This window comes from Fringilla coelebs, assembly GCF_963513975.1.
Source record: "Fringilla coelebs genome assembly, chromosome: 2".
Taxonomy (NCBI): domain Eukaryota; kingdom Metazoa; phylum Chordata; class Aves; order Passeriformes; family Fringillidae; genus Fringilla; species Fringilla coelebs.
This window is the reverse complement of record NC_140029.1, coordinates 30,162,228-30,186,209: the sequence shown is the minus strand read 5'-3', so window position 1 is coordinate 30,186,209 and position 23,982 is coordinate 30,162,228. Positions and strand designations below refer to the sequence as shown.

The 23,982-nt window shown below is 39.6% G+C and overlaps 1 protein-coding gene across 1 annotated transcript; it reads left to right on the top strand.

Annotated features, from left to right (window-relative positions):
* Positions 1-10,909: 10,909 nt before the first annotated feature.
* On the top strand, positions 10,910-23,599 carry LOC311166429 (interleukin-1 receptor type 1-like). The gene is made up of 12 exons (XM_084226392.1): positions 10,910-10,991; positions 11,575-11,762; positions 13,861-13,933; positions 16,198-16,441; positions 16,742-16,928; positions 17,684-17,846; positions 18,120-18,185; positions 18,736-18,856; positions 20,403-20,551; positions 20,836-20,979; positions 22,352-22,513; positions 23,000-23,599. The coding sequence occupies exons 2-12, from the start codon at positions 11,715-11,717 to the stop codon at positions 23,389-23,391; spliced, it is 1,749 nt and encodes a 582-aa protein (XP_084082518.1). The 5' UTR covers positions 10,910-10,991; positions 11,575-11,714; the 3' UTR covers positions 23,392-23,599.
* Positions 23,600-23,982: the final 383 nt, after the last annotated feature.

Below are 23,982 nucleotides of genomic sequence, written 5' to 3'. Positions count from 1 at the left end.
CACACTGCTGTTTCTTTTGCCCTCATTTCTCCACTTTAGTATACTAAAGCATACTGAGAATGGACAATGGCAAGCAGCAGCTGTGATTCAGTGGCTTAACAAGACTGCTTTGATCGATCTTCATTCAGTCAATCTGGCTGTGGTACAACACTAGCACAAACCACCTCACCCTGCCTGGGCAAAGGGGGGCTGTGAGCTTGGCTCTGCTCTCTCTGGTACTCTCCTTGCAGCAAGGTGAAGCTAGAGCAGCCCCAAGGCTGCAGCATTGCTCTCTGGGACTGGCATGGTCCTCACCAGTGCCATACTGAGCAGCCTTTTGCTGCAGCTCCTCAGGAGCTGGGGAAAAGCAGGAGGCCTCAAATGGGGGCAATGTCAATTGCTTCTCAGCAGCAGTGGAGAGGCAGCCTTCTCTGCTCAGCCCCTGGGGCAAGTGCTTACTCTCTCATCTGCTCAAGGAAAGCCAGATCCTTGTGCTCTATGGGTTGGTCTAGCCCAGAAACCAATTGTATCCTGGGCTGCATCACAAGCAGCATGGCCAGCAGGGTGAGGGAGGTGATTCTGCCCCTCTGCCCTGGGGAGGCCTGACCTGGAGTGCTGCATCCAGCTCTGGGGTCTCCAACATTGACCTGGAGCGAGTCCAGAGGAGGCCAGCAAGTTGGTCAGAGGGATGGCGCACTTCTCCTGTAAGGAAAGGTGGAGAGAGTTGGGATTGTTTGGCCTGGAAAAGAGAAAACTGTTGGGAGGACAAATAGTGGCCTTCCAGGACCTGAAAGGAACCTGCACAAAAGATGGGGCACGTCTTTACAAGAGCATGTAGTGACAGGACCGGGGAGTGGCTTCAAACTGAAAAAGCGTAGGTTTAGATCAGATATAAGGAAAAAATTCTTTTATCTGAGGGTGGTGAGGGACTGGAATAGATTTCCTGGGGAAGCTGTGGATGCTCCACCCCTGGAGGTGTTCAAGGCCAGGTTAGATGGAGCTTTGAGCAACCTGGCATAGTTGATGGTATCCCTGCCTGTGGCTGGGGCTTTGAAACTAGACAATCTTCAAGATATCCTCTTGCAACCCAGACCATCTCTATGATTCTGTGAGTCTGAGTAGCCTGGCTGACTTGTCCTTGCCTCCCAGCTTGAGTCCCACACAGGCTCATGCTGATTGCAGTGGCTCCAGTGCATAGATACAGGGCAGTGAAGATGGGGGTGCTGTGCTCCTTCTGCACCTGCCTCTTCTGCAGAGTGGATTCACTGCAGGATTCAGGTTTTCAGCAGGTATGAGTGATTTGTCCCGAGTTATAGCTCATCTTTTTTTATTTTTTCTTTTTTTTTTTCCTTTAGTCTGAAGTTTCTTACATGATAGAAAAAAAAGCAGTGAAACCAGAAAAATGAAGATGTGAGAGGGAGGGGAGGATGGAGGCAATGGTAATTATTCCTTTTTAGAAGATTGCTTGTTTTGTGTTAGCCCATCAGACAGCAGCAAATTTGATTTTAAATGCCATGCACTTCCCAGCCTTGTGCACTGATTTCACTAGAAGTTAATGATGAAATAGTATTTAGGAAATAAGGATGAAATAATGTAAATGTGACACACCAAAATGCTTACTCAATGGTTTTGTCTTCGTTACGTGACAAGCTGTAACAAAATATGTTTAAATGTATTAGCGCTTAGAAATGCTGATTGCTTTTATTATCATATTATTTATTATTATGACTGACAAATTTGAATATTGTGTGTCCTTATCAGTAGTGTTTCAGAGATGAGAAAGAATGCACTGCCCATTCACTGATACAGGGTGTAAGACATTAATCTGACTGACTCTACCTAATTCTTAATAATGGGGTTTATTTTATTATGTTTAGACCAAAGGGGAAATGAATAGTCATATGATTTTTTTATAGCATAATTGAAATATTTGTAATCATCTAAATGCATTGTGATCAAATTGAAACTATATTGTCCAGCACATATATCCATTTTCTTTTCAGCTTCTACTAAAATAGTAAATGCATCCTACTGTAAAAAAGCCAAGGTGTTGTTTAAGTAAGAGCAAATTTTATATCAAGCTCTTGTATTTCTTGGTTGTTTAAATATGCTAGGTTATTTTCTCTGCCCTTCTTCAATTTCTTTAAATTGCATTAAATTCTTTAAATTGCATTTAAAAGGGATACCTTAATTTTTTGTTCATATAAACACACATATGTAGGTGATAAAGTGATAGTTCTCTTGGCTAGAGTGCCTCTGGAAGCAAAGGTGGCTCAGTGCATCTGATGAGCATCACTGAGCCCCAGAAACTTTCCCACACACCTTGTCTTGATGGACTTCTCCAGCTCTGCAGGGCTTGCTGTAGGCTTCTCAGCAGCTCGTGGCAAAACCAGCAGTTAGCTATGATACACAAAGGGGAAAAAACCTATGTTTTTCAGAGATGTTTTAATGTGAAAAGGCTATTGTGAAAATTGCTATTGTTACCATCAAAATTACTTTCTGCATTCCTGAAGGAGTGTTATAGATTTTGAATTGTAATTTCTATTGTCTATGTTTTAATACTTAATTGTTGTTGCATTTAGAAATTTAATCTGTCTAAAGACAAAGGATTTCTAAGGGGATCTTGTTCTGGCTGATTGTGGGTGCCTAGGGGGCAGTCCTGGGCCACCTACTCTGGGGCAGCTGATGCTTGGGATACCCTTGTGCTGAATTCTGGTGAAAGAAAGGCAATCAATTAGCCTTCAGGCTCATGTACAGGCAACAACGATTTAAACTCTATAGTAGGCTGGATGGTCTGTAGCAGCAACTTCAACATTTTTGAACAACATGTAGCGGCAGTGGTTTCTGAACAGCTTGTGGATTAGGCTTTTCTGGACAACATATGGCAACAACAAATGAAACTTTTAGGAAGAGGAAGAAAGGAAGAAGGAAAGATAGGGAAATAGAGAAGAAAATATCTGGGTCACCACCCTGAGTTCCAGCAATGTCACCGGTCCAGTTCCTGTGGATGGTGAGTGCAGGGATGATGGGTTCACACCCTACCCCTCTCTGTTTTGCTACTTATAAACCAATCCTTGCCCATGTGCATTTTGTTATTCTTGAACTTTTCAGAAGGAGACTAGGGGGTCTCGTGGTTTCAGATCCCTTCCCTTGACAGATACAAGTGCACTGCTGTCTCAAACTTGTTTTCAGAAACAGTTCCCCAAGATAAGCAAGTTGGCCCCAGAAAAGCACTCTTCTGCCTCCACAAGACCCTCTTTTTTTAACTGCACCTTATCTAGTTGGCATGCTAACATTCCTTTTACCTTCTGTTAAATGTTTGAGATGTTAACTCTTTCAGGTTTCCAGTTTCTCATACTGATATCACTGAAAAAGGAGTGGAAGGAATTGCTTAATGAAAATCACATATGCTTGGGAAAACGTTATTTACATAATAGTTACTAATCAGTCTTTAGTCTTGTGCAAAAAGTGATAAAATTCCATGGATTTTTCTGTCATTTCTTTATCTAAAGCCAAAAGTTTGATGTGATGATTCTATGTATTCATGAAGAATATTGAATTGAAACACCCAAGAAAATGTTTTTTTTCAATTATAGTGATCCTTTCTAAAATATCAAGTTATAATAGAATTACTAACACTTTTTCAATAGTTTTGTGTTTAGAAGCACATTCAAATTCAGAGCCCAGGAACCCAGACATTACTCAGCTGTTCTTTAGCTGCTGCTTGTTGCAAATGTGTAACTATGGACCCAATACAGAGTTCACAAATGATTATTTGTGAACTATATGAACTATAGGTCTGGTTGCATTCAGAACAGACAGCTGGATTAATGAATAACAGGATTTATTGGCTGCAACGTCTTTGGTTCTTCTGGATTGCCAGTGATAAAGGCATTAACTGCAGAATAGCTGTATATAGCATTAACAATATGATTGCAATCACAAGCTGAATATCATGGATCAACACTCAGCATAACTCAGGACACAAGACTTATCAAAAGGTAACCCTTCTGGTGAGGACAAGGGGGACAAACCCATCAATCTGTCCCTGCAATTTTGTGTCAAATTCTCATCCCACCACTTAGGTATAAAATGTACCCCAATCTCATATCTTACTAACCACTGTTTTGTAGAGTGCTCCAAGTGGGGCTGCAGTCAAACCTTGCATTCTTTGTTGTTGCATTGTACACAATATTTTTCCATAGGAGGTGTACTTGGTTTGTACAAAATATTCCAGGGTATCAGGTAGAAGGATGAGCTCCTGTGGCTTCCACCTCACTCCACGTTTGTCGCCCATGACCAATCACAAGACCTTCATTTGGTTTCCGTGATTACATTGTAGCTCCTCTGACACACTGAGCTTTGCATTATCCAACAGTGCTCTTGCCACCAGTTACTCTTTTCTAGTCAAATGAGTTGATAGTGAAAATCTGAGGTGAAAATCAGCGTCCCAGAATTTATCCAAGACTTATCAGTTCTTGGATGGCAAGTGTGGTGAGTAGCAAGCAGGTTGCAGTATGTGGTGGTTCTTAAGGCTGTGAATGTGGGCAGTTTGGGTGCCCTCCTAGTACTGCATCGCATCTTCATTGCCTCAGGGGTGGAAGGAAAGCAGGTTCAGGCAGGCAAGCCTTTCTGGGGCTGAGCAGAACCATAAATAAAACTTTTGGGAGCTGTCTGTGACTCCACTATTACAGGATGTTTTAGTTCTTCGGTGCTCTTGAGCCTAGCTGCCCAGCACAGCTGTATCCTGACTCCACACTGGGATGTCATGTGGATTCAAACCACCTCTGGCTTTCCATGGAAGAAAACCCAGTCTGCAGCCAGGAGGGGGTCATGAGCATGCTCTGTAGCAGACCCCCAGCATGCAAATGGTCAGTGCTTTGAGAGGCTGAAATATTATGAGAAGTTCCAGTGCAAACCCTTGATTAACACAAAGTTAAGGCTGACAGCCTTCATTTCCCATTTCACAAAGACCCAATCTGTCAGAGGCTGCTACTTCGTTTTTCAGTCCCTCTTTTCAACTCTTGCTTGATTCACCCAGGAAACCTCAATGTTGTCCCTTTCCTGAGCAATCTGTTCTGCCTAGACTACCAGTGTAAATAAAAATAGTGTTACGGATTGTTTCCAACCAACCACTGCTATGACTACAAACTGAGCAATTAATAACAGAAATTAGCTGTTTGTAAAATTCTTCCCTAATATTACAAAAATGTTTTCAGTTGTATTTTTTTCATGCAACTGAAAAAGGCACCAGGGAGTTACAGAAGTCTTGATGCCTTAATAGTACCATATTAGTCCTAAGAATAGATAATTATTCAAACAGTGAAAGGTGATAGTGTTGGAGCGTGCTTGTTTCTGGCTTAAAAAGAAAATAATGGAAGCTTGGTAGCTGAATTGAGATGATAAACTAATCAGCAGATGAGGTACTAACCAGTCAAAAGACTACTTTTCTTTTTTTCTTTTTTATTAAATGAATAATTTTAATGTTTGTCTACTACATAGGTAAGGTATTTCACAAGAAAGCTGTATCTTAATATAAAATAAAATTGTTCAGGTATTTCTAGTTACAACAATAGTTCCTCCTTTACTTCCCATGTCCATAATAATTTTATTAGATCTCCTAGGGATTTTTTTGTCCAATGCTATATTCAAGCATAACAGCCCAAACAAATACCAAATGGAATGATATTTTAAAAATAGTTATACCAGACACAAATAATAAGAATTCATCTGCAGACCTGTTTTGTTTTGTTTTGTTTTTTGCTGTTCATTAGCAAAACAGAATGTCACTCTATTATCTGCTAGTGAAATTTCCAGGCTAGTGCTGTCCCACTTGTTTTGGTACATATTTTTAGGCTAGTGCTTTTTTTCCTCAGATAACATTTTGTATTTACATCTTCAGGAGGAAAATGAACTTCTTTTTCCAAAAAAATCACATTGAAATTAAACTTGGTAACTACAGTGGAGCTTAAGGGGGAAATGCCAGAGAGGAGACATGTCTGATGGGGAACATGCAAAAAGATTTCTGTTAGAGGAAATTTAGTACAAGCTGGCATCTGGTAGAAACTTGTTTTAATAACCTACACTGAAGTTCTTACAAAGATGCTGGAGTAATTTCTTGACTAGTTTTAAACAATAAAAGAACCCACTCCAAGTGGGAGATTTTACTCTCTCTGAATTGCCCAAAGAAACCCTTTTAGGAAGTTAGAGACCTACATTTTGTTTTGCATTTTCTTGAAAGTTGCGGTGATTGATGCAATACTTTCATTATGTACTTCTTTCCTGTTTCTCATTTAGCTCAAAGTTCTTGTTGTAAGTTGGTTGTAGGACTCCTTGCAACAGCATTTTTAACTGTTACAAGATGGCATGGGTTATGCTTGTGTAATTGTACAGATAAAGTGCAGTATGCAATCCTAAGTCTGCTGAGAACATTTTAGCTAAGTAATTGTGAAGACTTGCAGGAGGCAACCTCATGGAGAATTTTGTTTGATAATTTCCATGTAATCTTTTTACCATTTAAACTGTAAGGCCCAAATGCTGCCTTCCAGTTTTTAGAGGACTCCATCACAAACCTCCTAGGTACAATTTTATGACAGCGAGTGTCACATGTACTTGATTATAAATACATGTTTTTGCCTTGTCTGTGACCAAAAAATTGGCTGTAGTTACCTGTGCAATGTGTGTATAGCACCTGGAAGGCCTGAGCTTGGGAAACACAGGATAGGAAGGGGCTGCCCCTGCCCATTGGCTAGCTCATTCCTCTCTCAGGTATCCAGTTATGTTGTTCTCTCTGTGAGTTACCACGCTTTGTCCTAACAAAGGAATTGTTCATTGGTATATACTGGATGTATTGTTTATAGGCAGAAGTTGTAATCTGTCTTCAATTTAACCTAGACAAGTCAAATTAATTTAAAACATTCCTGAGATCTAAGCTTGTTATTTCCCCTAGTATAACCATAGTTCAGTGAAGTCTCTTGGAATTTGTGAACATATTAACAGGACAGAGCACAGCATTTTGTCTGAAGGTGAGCCAGTACCCTGAAGAGTGTGGTCAGGGATGCGTGGGCATGCAGAACTTACTGATCCATGAGAGCTGATGCAAGTGGGTGCAAGCCCTGGGCTGTGCTGGATGTACCCCGTGCTGCAGGTACAGCTGGAGCCAGCTCACCTGTGTGGGGGAGCTTTAGGCAGCTCACACTTGGTACCTGGTGATGGCTCCACCTTTAGTCTCAGCTTGAAGTATAACAGCCTGTTTTCATACACCATCCTTTTTCATGTCAGTGAAGATGATGAATAGAGTTTTCTACTTCTGAGAACACCTTGTAAAACCCTAAAGCCTTCAGTGCTGGCAAATTTCCCCACAGATAGGATTTGAGTGATGTGGCATGCGCTGACGAGAGGTCTGGCTGAGGCATGAGACATGAGATTATCTGTGCTATCATCTCCTTTTACCTTCTCAGATTATCTGCAATAACCCAGTTTTAACAAATATCCCATGGATTCTGAGCACTTTTCTTACTGGACTCTATAATAAAGACTTGCATCAGTGCAAGGTGCCTTCTCTAACTCTACTGGAAACAGTTCACCTGATTTAAGGCAGCATTTCCTATATACATTTTTAAAATTATTTAAAAGATATATGGTACTGGTGAATCGTAGGAATCTTGATCACAATTCTCGTTAGTCTGTGATTCTGGATGACAAATGGTTATTTTTGTGTTTAAAATTAAAGAAAATAAAATAGTGGTCTAATTTCTGAGTGCAGAAGGAGTAAATGGGTAAAAATCAGTATGAGCCAAGCTACAGGGTCACATATTTCTTTTCTAACTACTGTGCCATCAGTAAATTACATAGGAAAATTTCTATTTCTTTTGTACTGCCAGGACTAACGAAAACATTGATATGAAGGCCATGGCTAATCCCCTGGCAGATTCCCTCCATGGCAGTAACTACTGCAACACTTTGGCTTCTCCCTTTTCAAGCATCTGCTGCCATCTTTTGCTAGGTGGCTTCCCAGTCAGCCTTGCAATTCTGGCTTTGCAATGAAGCTCAACTTTCTGTACCCACCATGACAACTGGTTACCACAATGAAGGCAATAAGGATATCGAAACAAAGCAACAGAATAATGTGATGCAACCAAACATTGCAACATTACCTTTATATTTTGAATTTCCAATTTTCCTGTCCTAGCTTAATGTCTCTAAATCAAGATATTTGCATACCCTGCAGATTATACTGTTCTTGAATATTTCTTCCTCAATAGAAGATTCTTCTGTTCTGAAATCATGTATTACATATGTTTTATGCAGCTTTAAGTGTACACTTATGTAAATAGATACCTTTAACTTATGTAAATAATTACCTGTGACTACATTTCTTGATATTTTTATTCTTGTAGCTTTAAAAGACTTGTACGTACAATGATAATCCTTATGTCTTCATCAAAGTTACCTTGTGCAACAAAGCTTAAAGTAGAAATGGTATAAAAAATTAGGTAAAGTACTTTAGAACTCTGTTTTTATTTGCCCTGCTCAGTTTCAGATCAGAAAGACAAAATATGAATTCATATGGCAACCAAACCCAAAAAATATGGTTGCTGTAAACCACAGTTTTGCCCTAAATATACTTGTAGTTTTCTTAGAGACATGGTATGACTCTTCTCATATAGAAGGAACGATTTGCCAGGTGCAGGTAGAACATGAGATTACTGGATTCTATAATTGCCTTAAAAACCCCTAACAACTACATTTGCTTGTCATTGGCACTTGTCCTAAAAAAATCAGGGCAAGTATTGCCCTGATTTTTGCAGTTCAAGTCAGTTGGTGTGGAGGACCTGGTGACCACACAAGGCATGTTTGAAAAGACATCATTTCAGACTAACTGCTGTCAGGCACTGTTGATAGGTCACAGATGTTTTTTGGTCATGCGAAATAATACAAAAACTAAAAATCTTGTATAATCTTGCACTGAGAGTTAATGAGAAACATTTCAAAAGTTAAATATGTATAGAAGTGGTTACCAAAGAGAAACCACCTGACTGTATAAATCCTTCTGTGTTTGCCAAGTCAGGAATGAATTAATTTTCTATGTACCTCCCAACAGCTTTGAAAGTGTTGCAATGTGCCTCCAGAGAGCACTACATACATTGGATTGATGGGAGACAGTTTATGCAGGCACAGCAGGGCATAAGCTTTCACCTTCACATATCTGCAGCTAGTGGGCAGGATGTTTGACCATGTTTGTTTGCTTTTGTAAATATAATAGTACCAGAACATGAAATGAAAAAAGTACCAGAAGCAGTATGAGAAGGGGTGGGACAGGACATGTCTGGATTATTGTCCACAGTTTTTGTAGAATACTTGTAATTTGCTTAATTTATGATGTATTTTTAACAATAATGAGAACATCTGCTCTGATAGTTCTATAGTCCATGATTGTTGCCTGCTTTGTGAAGAACATAAGAAAGAGCTTTCCCCTACCTTAATATCCAATTTAGTAGTTAGTCAACGAATAAGTGGCAGTGCAGTGTTAAAATTGCCCACATTAGCAAAATAGTTTGAGGAAGTCCTGCTTTGAAAAACTCTGGCTCTAGCTGTGGTGTGAAACAGAGAACTAAGAATCACCAGAACCTCGAGAACATACCGTTCCCAGAGCAGCCACAAGTTAAGTGATCTCTGTAAAATACCAGGACTATTTAGTAGCTGTTAAGTTTGTAGATAAAAACTTAGGGACTATATGAGACTAACCTGTATGTTCAAGCTTCCAAATATCTCAGTGAGAGTCTGGGCAGGTCAGACCAAGCAGCCAAAACAGCCTACTGAATAAGCAAATAAATCAGCCGATGTCCCCGAGATGCTCCTGCCAACAACCTCCACGGAGTCTTGAAGGGCTCTTCCTCTTCCAGTGACACGGTCTCTTCAACTAGGAAGGTTTGCACCTGTTCGTACTTTGAAAACAAACAAACAAACAAACAAACAAACAAACAAACAAACAAACAAATGTCAGTCCCCTCTGATCTCGCAATCTTGGAGGATTTCCTGCGGCGGAGGCTGCGCCCATCCCGCAGCAGCGAGGGGCTGAGGTGGCTGCTCAAAGGCTTTGTTTTTCGGAGCTTGCGTTTAACCAGCACGGTTTACCCGCGCCGGGGTAGGGAGAGGACGGGGGTTGGCCCTGCCCTGCCCTGCCCCGGGGCCACCCCACCGTCCTGGGCACAGCCAGGTTTGCGGGCGCAGGCGGGGAAGGTGAGGCGTCGCTGGGAGGAGCCGCCCGTGCCGGGGCAGCCGCGCCGCGGTCCCTCGGCTGCCGGGGCTCTCTGGGAGGCGGCAGCGGGGCTGCCCCGCTCCCGAGGAGCAGGTAGGGGACTCCCCGGGCTCTGGCCCGGCCGCAGCGAGCCCTCGGTGTAACGGGGGCCCAGGGTCTCGCCCGGCCCCGAGAGCCGGGGGCGGCCGGGGCGGCAGCGAGTTCCGGGCGCGGGGCCGGGCAGGTGCGGCCGGGAGCGGGGCGCTCCGTGGCTCCGGCACAGTGCGGGCGGCCTCAGGCAGGCCGGGGTGAGCCGAGCAGCACATCCACAGAGCTGCTGCGCCCATGGTCGCACTTTGCTCCCGCACCTCGCTTTTGGGGCTGGGAGGTGAGTCGGAACGAGGTATTGTCTGCTGGGGAAACGGGGAGCTGGGGACACTTTAGGAGTAGGGGTGAGACCTCTTGTAAAGGGTCAGCCCTGGCCGTGGCTCGGTTCCTGACCCAAAGTGAGCGAGCGCCTGTTCTTGGCAGCCGCCCCTCGGCACTGAGCCTGGCGGGTCAGCGCCCGGGCCGGCGTCCCGGCACCGCCCAGCAGCCGCAGCCCCTTCCAAAGGAATGCTTCCAGAAATACTCCGCAATTTAAATGAAGAGTATTAGAAAATATTTCCTGCCATACCCGCTGAGGGATGCCAGCATTTCACAGAATCACGACTATTGCAATAGTCGCAGTGCTGTCGCTACATCCTGACGGGGCTAACACAACTCTTCCACGGTATGTCCAGTGAAGGAATGTATGCATTTGCTGTCGTCATGTTTTTTGCATGATCAAAGGTGAGACGCTTGATTAATCTCTCTAGAAGAGGCATGGTGTACCTTGCAGTTAATAGGAGCATTAAAGGTAATATGAACATATATTATTCATATTCATTTTTTATTATTTAAAATGTTCCTAGGCTTAAATACCAGAAATAGTGTGATACTCTGACTTTTGGTTGATTCTCTCGGTTCTGAGGACTGTTGCATGTTTGAATCAGTTTGTGCTTTTAAATAAGAGATTAAAATAAGCCTGCTACAAATTTGCCAAAATCAGTGAAACCTGTGATCCTTCGAAGTTTTGAGGAGACTTCTTTTTTCAATTGAGTAGATCAACTTTGAAATGACTAAAAAGCAGATTGGAAGGCGGTTATGCCAATTTAATGAGAAATTTTAATGAAAATTATGCCTACATACCATCATTGATGCTGTGATTGTAATTCAGGTGTACATGTCATTGAAGACAATTGATGGGAGTTTTTTGGGGGGGTGGTTGCAATGATTTTTTTTAAACTGCAATTGATAAAAATATTTCCTTTCAGGGTGAAACTTTATGGACATGGCTTCGCATACCTGAAAATTTTTTTTCTCTTTTGGAAAAACTGGGCAAAGATAACTAGAGCTGAAGTCTTGCGAATGATAAAGCTCCACAGGTCGATTGAGTGCTCAAGATGTGGACAGAATGGCTGGGGAAAGGGAGAAATTTCGCTGTTTATCATGGCAGAATGGGGTAGGAAAAACATTTCCAATTGGTTCTGCAATTGTGTGTATGTTATTTTCATCCCTATTTATGTGAATGCATGCACAGAGAAGAGCCTTAGTTTGCTATTATGTCTACCTTCCATAGAAATGGAAATTTTTCATTGGTAAAGTGAGAGACAAGGGAGTCTTCTCAAAGTAGTGTGTATGGTCTAGCACAAGGCTCTATATATGTTTGCAAGTTTTCTATGTTGACAAAAGGGCAAATTATAAATTTAAATAGAAAAAACATTGAAATTATAGAAAAGCAGGATCCTGGAAGACCTTCAGGATATGGTAAAATACTACTCCTGCATCTGCTAAATCTACTGGTGGGGCAAAAACCTTTTTGAGAGAGCTCTTGTTAGACAGACCACTAGAGCAAGAGCAAGGTAATGTCGTAAGAGAGCAGAGTTTGTGAAAAAGCAGTGATTCAGAGAAGTCATAAAGATAATACCTACTCATAAGTGGAGTAGGTTCAATCCTGTTTTATCTTTAAATTATATGGTATAATATTTTCCTCTTCTTTAAAATTAAAAATTGTAGATTTTAAGAGATTCTGTGCATCATGAATAATAGAAAAAGTTGTAGCTTTTGTACAAAGACATATAACCCCTACCTCCTTAGATTTTAATGTTTTGTGTCAGGATTCTTTCAGGGACTCATCCCATCTTAGAGCTAGGCAAGCAAAGACCTGCCTGCTAATTTGAGTGAGGATTTGCTAGGAAGGAAGAGGAAAGAGAAAGGGAAGAAGGGAAGCAGGCACTGCAAGAAGCAGTGTGGATGACTCAACACATGGCACACTTCTGAGTCAGTCTGCTGAAGTAGGACACAGCAGTCGGAAGTGTCACCATCGACTCTTGTGGAAAGCGGTGATCAGCTAAATGTTTGTCACGACAGGATGGGGTGCTCCTGCTCATATTCAGTTGGAATAGTTGCATTTGTCCTCTCACTGTGCTGTGAAACGCTGTAGTAGGTTGAATAGAAATAAAAACAGTCAAGCAGGTCAAGTTAAGGAGCAGCTTGCCAGAGGGATGCAGCTAAGAGATCCTTCTCCAAAGATGTTAGGGATCAGAGGACTACTAAAGAGTCCTGACAATCATTCTCAAATATATAAGTAAGTATGTAAAAGATAAATACCTAGATTTTAGGTGAAGAAACATCACTGCTAGAGTCCCAAACAACTCTTCAGTATGTATTTTGATGATCTAGACAGAGGGAATCTGTTTCAGTGGCAGGATTTGCCAACAATACTAAGCTATTCAGGCTATAACATGGAGGTGTAAATTGCAAAGAATGGCACAAAGACATCACAATAATAAATGTAAATGACTGGGTAAAAATAGCAGAAGAAAATAGTTGCAGAGAAATATAAGAAAAATTTTAAATGAAAACATATGGCCAAAATCCTAACATCATGTGCTCAACAGCTGACTGAGTTTGCCTGATTCTTAGTACCCAATGATGAGATCTTGAAATTTTACTCTAGGCCCATGGAAATATCAGATCACTACTCAGTAGTACTCAAAGAACAAAGATATGGTTAGAAATCATTAGGGAAAAAAATCCAGAAAAAATCAATAGTTGTCTTATTGTCTTTGTTTATAAATCCATAGTGCACTTATGTTTTTAAGACTGTATGCAAGTTATGTCCTGTCCTCCCCATCTCCAACAGGTTGTAGCTTAACTGGATGCAGTACAGAACTGGGTGGCAAAAAAAAGTCAGAATTATGAAATCATATTCCATCTAAGGGAGAATTAGAGAATCTATGACTGTAGCTTAGCAGAGCAAGAAGTGCTTTCCTAAGCACTGAGGGAAGGTGTGTGCTAGAGATGTAAAAGACCCAAATGCTTGACAAGCTGAAATAGGAGATGTTCACTCTTTTTTTTTTTCTTCTGGTGTAATAATTAGGAGCTGTCAGGTAAAATAAGCAGGTGACAGGCTCAAAACAAGTCAAAGACAATTCCTGTATTTCGTGTGTCCTCTTTAAACTGTGTAATTCTTACATTATTTGTAATGTAAATGTTTACTTTAAATTATGGAAGTTCATATTGGAAACCACTAACTGAAAATTTTCTTTTCATTTCAGCAGGGAAACATGACAGCAAAAACACTGTTTTCATGTAACATTGCAACAGCATTTCTGTCTTTAATTATTGCAAGTAAGTCTATTGGTGGCTATGGAAAGTCTTGTTCTGAAATTTTAATGAAACTTTTTTTCACACAAGTAATACTAACTTTCTGTGGAAGTGGCTGTTCAGATAGAATGTTTTATGGTTCACTTTGTGCTCATTGCCTCTTGTCCTGTCAGTGAGCAAGGCTGGCAAAAGTCTGTCTCTTTGTTCTTCATTCCCTCCCATCAGGTATTTATACACAGTGATAAGATCCACCCACACCTCTCCTCTCCCTCTCCCTCTCCCTCTCCCTCTCCCTCTCCCTCTCCCTCTCCCTCTCCCTCTCCCTCTCCCTCTCCCTCTCCCTCTTCCTCTCCTCCTTCTCTTTTCTCTTCTGTTCCTGCTCTTTCACCCTCTACTCAAGTGAGAGGTGCTCCTCTCCCTTAATGATGTTTGTAGCTATGTGCTGGACTCTCTCCAGTAAATTCAAATCTGGCATGTCCTAAAGCATCCCAGGACACTGTTAGCTTTCCTTTGCCATGAGGGAGCATTGGTGGCTCATGATCAGCAGTGACCCCAAGGACCCCAATGTTCTCTGCAGATCTGCTTTCCAGCTGAGTGGTCTTAGCATGTGCTGGTGTCTCTTACACTGGTGCAGAATATTAGCATTAAGTGGCAGAAAAACATTTTCAGTTCCTGTGGCCACAGCATATCATAATCACCACAGTTATTATGGGGCATTCAACTCAGATACCTGAGTAATTCAATGTTTGGATAAGTGATTTGGAAAAGATCTGTGGTGAGGTGATGAGAACTGTGGATGACACAAAATTATTCTTTGGCTGTTAAAACTGATGATTGCTATGCAGAGAGTCCCTAGATATCAAATAGTTTAGTGACAGAATGTCAGTCTGTAAAATCAAGTGGATGGGTAGGGGTCATGCATGTATACCAGAAGTAAGTATGCTGTACATGTGTGATGTGAGCATTAAGTTAATTAATAGCCACTTGGGAAAATGCTGCTTTGATATTTCTGGATGCTCTCTGGAATCATTAACTCTTTCAGCAGTGGTGACCAGAGAACCAGAATTTTTGGAAAGCAGAGCAGAAAACAGCAAGCCTTATTATGCTATGCTTTAACCCCACAGTGAATGTGTGCCAGTTGAACTCTGCAGTTCTGGTCATCACACCTCAGAAAGATGGTATCAGGAGAGGTGGAGAGATGAGTGACAGTGTTGTCTGATATGGGATGGCTTCCATATGAGAAATCTCTAAATGAAGGAGGACTCTTGAGGTCAAGAGACAGAAGCAAGATGGGATGAAGCTCTATAAAAATGTAAATACCATAGAACAGGCAGATGAGAGGAAGTTTACCACTTCTCATAACAAGAAATGAATGATACTTAGAGAATTTATAAAATCCAGTGAATGTTTTTGCATGCAGAATGCAAAAGGACTGAAATCAGAACAGTATTGTATTTATTGTGCCCTCTGTTCTGCACATTTGTCACTGATAGTTATCAGAGACAGGATTTTGGGCTAAAAAGACACTTGCATGACTCTCTGTGGCAATTCTTATAAAATAACAAAGCAAGAAAGTTCTGATAAATGTATTACTGACTTGGGGACCATTGTATCCAGAGTTGGTGCCTTCTTTGTCATATTGCAAAAAAGAAAAAAAAAATAAAAAAAAACCCAAACCAAACTCTTGGTTTGCTCTTTTTCTGCATGAGTTTATATCAGAAGTAAAGAAAATGAGCTCGTTGGTCACTGTAATGATTCCTCTCTAAATGCTCATAAAATGAAGGGTCAGTTGAAATTCCCATAGCAAACTTAATATTTGTACAATACAATCGTTAACTTTTGTGTCCTCTTAGGACATTTAAATATCAAAAAGCATAGTCTGTCTTAACCACAGTTAAGTGAAGTTAAAAAATAAAGACATTATATGTGGAATTTGTGTGCATGTGTGTGTTTGTGTACATGCCCATGACTGGCAGAAACACATGTACTTTAGTAATTTGCATCTGAAATAAAACATGCAAATGACAACTCTGCTACAAAGGCTTTCTCCTGAGTGTAAAGATTGCATTCAAAAAACAGCATTTCATTTTAGTGGCATAATTATGTCTGTAAACTACTGAGTAGTACTCTCAGCTGTAAAAATAAGGGATTAAAATTGTATTTAGTAGTAGACTTGAGAATGGAGGTGAAAACTCCAATGAAATTTGTAATTTACAATCAGGAAATGAGTTCAGTATATTTTTGTAGAGTGTTTGAGTTTTTCTTTAATACTTCTCTCTTTCCTTTAGAGAAATGTGAAGCCTATGATGTGATGTTGAAGCACAGTCTTGTGCCTGATGGGCAGCCTCTTGCTATTAAATGTTCACTGGAAAAGAGCTTGAAAAGTGGAGACTACAACTTAACATGGTATAAAGTTGGTAACAAGAGAGCTGTGCCTAGAGACAAACTGTCTAGAGTTCATCAGCAGAAGAATCTAATTTGGTTTCTTCCTGCCATGTTAGAAGATTCTGGAGATTATGAATGCGTCATAAGGTGAAAGTTAAAAAAAATTATATTTTTACAGAAATGAGTTGCAAAGTAACTTTTAGAAAGCAAGTAAAATTTTGAGGGTAAGATAAATACTAATGAAGAAGAAGGAATGCATCTACAAAAAATAACTTTAGTTTGGGGAAACTAAATCTAGTTTTGGGTTCTTTTCCTTGTAGGCAAAAAGAAATCTATTAAAGAAACTGTAAACATTTTTTCTTCTCTTTCTTCAAACAGAGTGCCATACATTTTTTGACCTAAAAATGTGTTAAATAGGTTAATTTAATTGTGTTGTATTAATTGCAGGAATTTGACAAGCTGCAAAAAAATGTATACAAAAGTAACAGTTTTTGAGAGGATTGATGGTTTATGCTTAAATGAAAAATTTGCTGTAGAGGAGGTGATATTCACATCATCTTCTGCAAAGGTCGTTTGTCCCCACTTGGATTATTTCAGGAAAGAGAAGAATATTCATCCTGTTCATTGGTATAAGGTAAGAATATAGTGTTTTCTTCTGTCTTGTAGCTGTCCATTATTTATAATAAAAATCAGTGATCTTTGAGAATTGGAACAGAAGAACTAAAGATTTACTCTAAATTGGAGAAAAATGCTTTTAAAATAAATTGGAAAAGGATTAAGACTTTCTGTCTTTTAAAGGTGTTCTAGACTATCAGGGCAGAATTTCAGCTGAGGTGTGGGAGTGATGCTGACCCACGTACCCACCACGTGGCATCTGTTCACGTGCCAGGGAAACACAGCCTTGGGTGGAAACAGATGTACTATGGCACTTCCATTAAGTGCTCAATACTGTTCTAGTCCATTATCCTATTTCTTAAAGATTCTTTCTGTTACAAGAATGCAGTGCCTCCTGCCAGATTCCTGCCTCAGGCTCATGCAGTCCATGTGGTACCAGTAGCATTGAGGCTCCTTAGAAAATAAAGTCTAATTATTGGGTGATGCTACATTGATGAATACTTTTGCAAATACTAACAACCCACATTTTAATTTCTTATTTCTCTAATATAAAAAGTTGTTTTCCAAAGGGAATGAACTGGGGTTTCTTTAGATTAAAATCTCAGCTGAAGTGAAGCATGCATTTCTTTATATTCTGCTGCCCTCACTCTTCCTCAGCCTCTGCATAACCATCCTTATGCTGCGGTCCATTGAAACTTCAGATTGTATCAAAGAGAGATAAACCATAGAAATATACAGAGATGTGATTTGACAGAGTTCTCTACACACTTTTAGGACTGCCAGCTGCTGGAAGGAAAAAGGTTTGCCCTTTCAAACAGTGACCTTATAATTTTCAATGTAACTGTACATGACAGAGGAAACTATACATGTGAAACAACATATACCTACAATGGGAAACAATATAACATTTCACGAGACATCAGCCTGGTTGTAGAAGGTAAGTAAATAATTTCACTGTGTTTGTGGTCATACCTAAAGTGGAAAGACCTAATTTGTGGATGGACATGCTTAGGACTACTGTTTTTCACCTAAATGTGCAGTTATGACTACTGAGATATGGTACTTTTGGTACTGAGTGATATTTTGTTATAAAATGGCTGACAACCTTGTCTTTAGCATGAGGGGTGTTTTTAGGTGGTGCTTGCATTATAGAGCATAAAACAGACTGCCACTGCCCCCAGTTTTCTGAAAAGCACTTTCTTTTGCTTAGTGACCCCACCAAAAAAGCCTCCAGAAATAACTTACCCAAGAAACAACTCCATTGAAGTGGAACTTGGTAAGTAGTTTTCTCTAGAGAAAATATGAATTTTATCCTAGTTAAAATGTATTCTCAAGGAGTGTCCTATTCTGTGCTTTCTTGTTTTTATTTTATTAAAAAACTACTTCAGTGGTCAGTTTTCCTCTGCTAATCTCCCAGCGGAGGAATGAGGGGTGAGAGGGAAAGAAACGAGGCATGTTGCTTGCAAAGTCCTAAAGAAATTTCTCAGCTGCAAGGAAAACTGTAGGAACCCAAGTGATTATCTGTCACATCTGTTGCTTTCCATCACTCTGGAAGTGATTGTAAAAACAGGTCCATCTCAAATCTGCAGGCAAAGTGATGCCCCTAGGAGAAGCATATCCTTCCTGGATTCAGCTTCTTCCATCCTACCATTCTCTTTCTGGACTCGCAGATCACTGAGAATACAGACCCTCTGTTAGAGTAACTTTTTTGAAAGGGTTTGGTACCATCCTTAGCTGGTGTGCATGTGTGAATCTGTGGGCAGGATTGTGTAGACTTTAATTAGGCCATGGAAATTAACCCTTTACTTTGTAACACAATTTTATAGGCTCACAGGTTACTGTGGATTGCAACACCACAGGTGCTGATGCGTTTGAGGTGTACTGGACAGGCAGCGGTGTGTATATTGATGTATTTCACATGAGCAGAATTTCTGCAAGTCTCTATGAGTAAGTATATTTTCAGAAGATATATGTGTTGGCAACCAAAGTGGAACTTTCTCCCTTTGACATTAAAATATTTAGCAACATTTTTCCCTTGCTTTAAACAGCATTCTTCTTAAAAACTCTAATGCTTGCCTTCTCCAGCCGTCTTCCTGCTTTGAAATAGAAACTTTAAACATAGTAGGCCCGTGAGCTTCACATGTGATTGTACATTTCTTGCTCATTGTTAAAAATCAGTCTGAATTTCCAGTGTTGGGAAAAGGTGTTTTGTTACAGTCCCATAATTGCAATACAGTTTCTTTTGAGCAAGCTCTGGCCTGGCAGAGACCTCTTTTGGTCGAATCAGGCATGTTCAGGTGCATGATCTTCAGACTGCCTCTTTCTTCTGTGTTCCACATCTGCCTCCCTGAAAGGTTGCAAGAGGACAAATCTGTGCTACACAGGAAAAATCAAGATTTCTGGGTTTAAGGACATTAAGTTAGAGAAATTTAACTGAGATAAACTGAAGAGATAATGGAAGACTTTATTGAGGGCAATTGTACTGAAGCTTAGGGGTTAGAGGAGAAAAGGGAGACAGATTTCCAGTGATGAGCTGGACTTTGGGAGGACTTAGACTAAGTAAAGCATGTGAAAGGCAAGTGGGAGATAAAGTGATGGTGAAAAGCAGGTAAAATGGAATTAGAAGAAGAGAAATTATACCTGACTGGAAAAACCAACTCAGATGGGAGCAAGAGGCAATCTGAAATTTTCTTGGACACTACAGGTCTTGAACTAAAAATGTCAGGTTTTTCTGTCAGCCCTTATGGTGGCACTGTAAATAAAAAAAATGGGATAATGGGATAATGGGAATTCTGGAGCACTATCTAGGACTAAAAAAAACAGTGAAGAAAAGAGAATCATGTCTGCAGAGTAAGAATATAGTTGCAAGAAATAAGTTTTCATCCTAAAACAAAGGGAGAAACAGAATGCTGACTTATTTGGGTGGTCACCAAGAGAAAACACTATGCAAAAGTAATATATTATACTGTCATAAAGAATTGTAGTGCCATAAAGCAGAGACACATGGTGACTGAACTGATATTGCAAAAGCAATGTTATTTTTGTAGTTCTAAACACTTACATGGTTATCTTTGGTCCCTTGCATTAGTGGTGTTGGTTCATTCATTCCCTGAATGTCATATCCTACTGTGAAATATCTATGTCCATCTACTCTCACAGGGATTGGCAAGCACGTAACAAGAGTTTATTTAGGTTTGTAAGGCATATTTTTGAACTTCCAACTGTAGAAACCTTACTTTCCTTTAGGGAAACACATCTGCAGATAAGATAATGTCTTGGTGTCTTGATGCTTTCCAATGCATATGCTAAATGTGAGTGTGAGGAGAGGTCCAACTGTTTGGGTTTCTTTCATATGATGTAATTGTTCATCTGTTGGGAAGTGTGGTTGACATTTGCAGAAGGAAATGACCCCTGTTGTGCTGCAGATGTTAGAGATGAAGCCATTCCTGAATGGGCTGTGGTTTTATGGTTCTATTTGTCACCTTTTGGACAGGGGAGAAACTTCTGACGACGGGCGCCCTATGCATTCTATGAAGCTAATAATTTCAGAAGTAAGCAGTGAAGACTATGAACAGCCTTTTGTCTGTCAAGCTTCAAATGCCTTTGGGCAAGTTGCATCCTATATTATATTAAAGCACAGAGGTAAAAAATACTATTATTTTGAGGCCTGTGATTATCTGTATTTCCCCAGAAGCTGTTTTGATACCAAATTCTCATGTATCTTATTTAAAGAAAACAGATGTATCACAGTTTGCAGTATGCATCTGTCTGTGCATAGAGAAAAAATCGCTTGTATTTATCATTATTTAAAAGCCCAGGTAAATAGGAATGAAAAATGTAATATTCAAATTTGTATTGAATTTATATGGAAGATTAGATTTGGACAAATTCAACATTTAAATCAAATTTCTTATATTTTTGTGCAGTTCCTGACATACGAAGATGGCTGACTGGAGGGCTTGTCTCTTTGTTAATTTTAACATTTATTACTTTAATAATCTACAAGATTTTCAAGATTGATTTGATACTTTGGTACCGTAATTCTGTCTGTGCCATTACAAGTAAGGAAGGTATGTGAGTGTGACCAGGTATGTAAGTGTAATTAGCCTCTTGATTTTTATCTCTTGCCTTTACCTCTGAGAAATAATGGGAATATTTAGTACAATGCACAAAGAACTTCCATAAGGAATTTTAAGATATTTTGTGCCAGATTTTTTCAGTCATATGGGTAAAATATATAATTATGCTTAAAGTAATAAAAACTGTGTAATATTGAAGGCAGTCATAGTGAGATAGGCCAAATGAACTGTAGGTTATTCCAAAATGAGCGTGTTGCTTTTTGCTTTTCTGTAGTTTCTTTACATGTAGATTTATGGTCACTCTGATGATGAACAATAGGTGTCAGCAGAGCTACATCCTGTAAACTGGATGTTTAAAGACGTGCCTTAAATATTTATTTTGAAAAGACTCATTTGTCAGAGATTAATTTTATTCATTTTACTGGCATTTTTTTTTCTATTTTGCAATTTCTCTCTGTTGCCCTCACTTTCCTTCTAAGTTCTGTCAGTTATGGTGTTGACATATCAAAGAGAAAATTTGCTGCTAGCTCTGTGTTCTGGGATTCTTCTAATGTGTTTTAGTTTAATGCACTGTAGGCAAATGTATTGGACAGGTGTGAAAAATTTGTAATAAGCACAACATCATAGATCTATTTCATGTCAGTTCTCAGAATCAGACTGTCTGAAGTTCCCCATGGCTTGAAAGTGAATGGATTACGTACATTAAGGTAGTTAATGTTTACTCATGTCTGTGCTAAATGTTTTCACAGGAAAGTAATTTCAACTCCTGGTCAAAAATCCAGTTTCACTATAATACTGTACTAGAGTTCTAATTAAAAGAAAAAAAACTCAAAGTTTTTAACTTGTTGAGTTAGATCTGATTTTGGCTTGGTTCTTTCAGTCCAGCTTGCTTTGCAAACCCTCAGAAACCTTCTGGCCCTTTCTTCTACCTGAGAAAAGCCCTCCTAGGATTATAACAAGAAAGAATTGCCATTTTTCCACCTTCTCTTGTGGTTAGTCAGAAGTGGAGATAACTGCTATTAAGTTTCCTTCAGGACAAGTGGTGAAGAAAGTCCTGTGAGAGGGTACTTCCTCACTGTCCTGGCACCTCTAAGACTGGGAGCTCCTCCCTGCAGGTCCCAGGTCCTGCACCCAGCTCATTCGGTGACTCCTCCATCCCCAGGATGGGAAAGGAAGTCAGATGTTCTGGCTGGTCATCTTTATTTTTATTCATACAACGTTTTACTTCTGTGAGGTGATTCTGTCAGAAGGGGGAAATCAGCCACACATTACTATTTCTAAACAGGCCAAAAATGAAACTTTGCAATAAAGGCATTTTTCTGAGTTTTAGTTTTTTTAATAGAAATGTTTGTGTTTGTTTTAGATGGGAAAATCTACGATGCATATGTCCTGTACACAAAAAGCAGTGAAGGCAGAAGTATATGTTGTCTGGAAACCTTTGTTCGTAGGATACTCCCAGATGTTTTAGAAAAACAATGTGGATATAACCTTTTCATATTAGGAAGGGATGATTTACCAGGAGAAGGTATGCTTTAATTAGCAGAGTTAACAGGTTGCCTTTTGAAACATTGTTCTCAGGTTATAAGTTTATCTACGCAGTTAAAACCCACATTTTTTGGAAAAGAAAGCTGTATTTATTTAGTTTTATTGGATAGTTTGCCAAATGAAAATTTTTTATTTTTCCTTTTTATTGTCTAACTGAAAATTCTGTTCTGATGTTATGAGGGTCTGTGCTTTCTTAGTGATGAACAAATGAGAACTTAATAGCATTAATAATAATGCTGAGTTTTTTTGAATGATAAATTCTCCTGAGGGCTGAAGAAAACAAATTTTTTAGAAGTTATGCCATGCAATGGATCATGAATCATGACTGTCAGTGTGAAGATCTTAAAGCAACCACTCCTCTGAGCTAGCCACAGCTTCACATGTTTGCAATTTTAAAATAAAGAACTATTTTACACCAGTTGTAAAGTTTCTATGCAGATTTTGATTGTTCCTTCATCACTTACAGCTGTGGTCAGTGTTGCTGATGAAACCCTTAAGCAAAGCAGAAGACTGATGATTATTTTGGGATCAGAAACATCTAGGTGCTGCCTGTTGGAAGACACCTCTGAGCAACAACTAGCTATGTATAATGCTCTCATCCGTGATGGGATCCAAGTGATTCTTATAGAAATGGGTGACATACAGGACTACACCAGCATGCCAGAATCAATCAGATACATTAAGCAAAAACATGGAGCTATTCAATGGAAAGGGGACTTCTCAGAGAAATCTTGTTCAGCAAACACAAGGTTCTGGAAAAATGTGCGCTATCAAATGCCATCCAGGAAAAAGGGAACTTATTCTGAAGTGCATTTATTACCCCTAATGTCAAACAGTTCTGCAGCAAAGGAAAGTTAAGCACTGATTTAAATAATAATAAGAAGGTAATTCTGAATTGGGATGCTTCTATATTCTTTATACTACAAAGTAGATGTTTGCTTTGAGGAGTAGAAACTGCTCATCTCTTTCATAAATTACACCCTAAAAGAAAAAACTCTGTTTTTATTTCTGTTACTTCTGGGTTTTGGACAGTGCCACAATTCATTCTCTTAGTCTCCATCAAATACTATAAGTAAACAGGGTGATAATGATAGGCTATTGAGTAGCCATGGCCCACATAAATGTTGTATGAAGAAACAGCTGTGAAGTCCATTTTTTAAAAATCAAAACTACAGTTGATAAAATTAAAAGTCTATTTTTATCATCAGCATTCTCCTAGTCATTCTGTTCCAATTCTTGTTGCCTCTCCATGATTGTCTGATTTCCTTATTGTTGCAAGAATCTGCTCTGTGTGAGCTTTGTCTCCTGAGCAACAGACCTTACCCTTGAAAGGGTTGGGGAAATACATGACATAGCAGGTATATTTAAAACTCATCACAACACTACATGTGTTTCTGCTGAACAGTTGGTGCTAAATGTGTTCAGCAAATGGAAGTGAATGAAATCTGT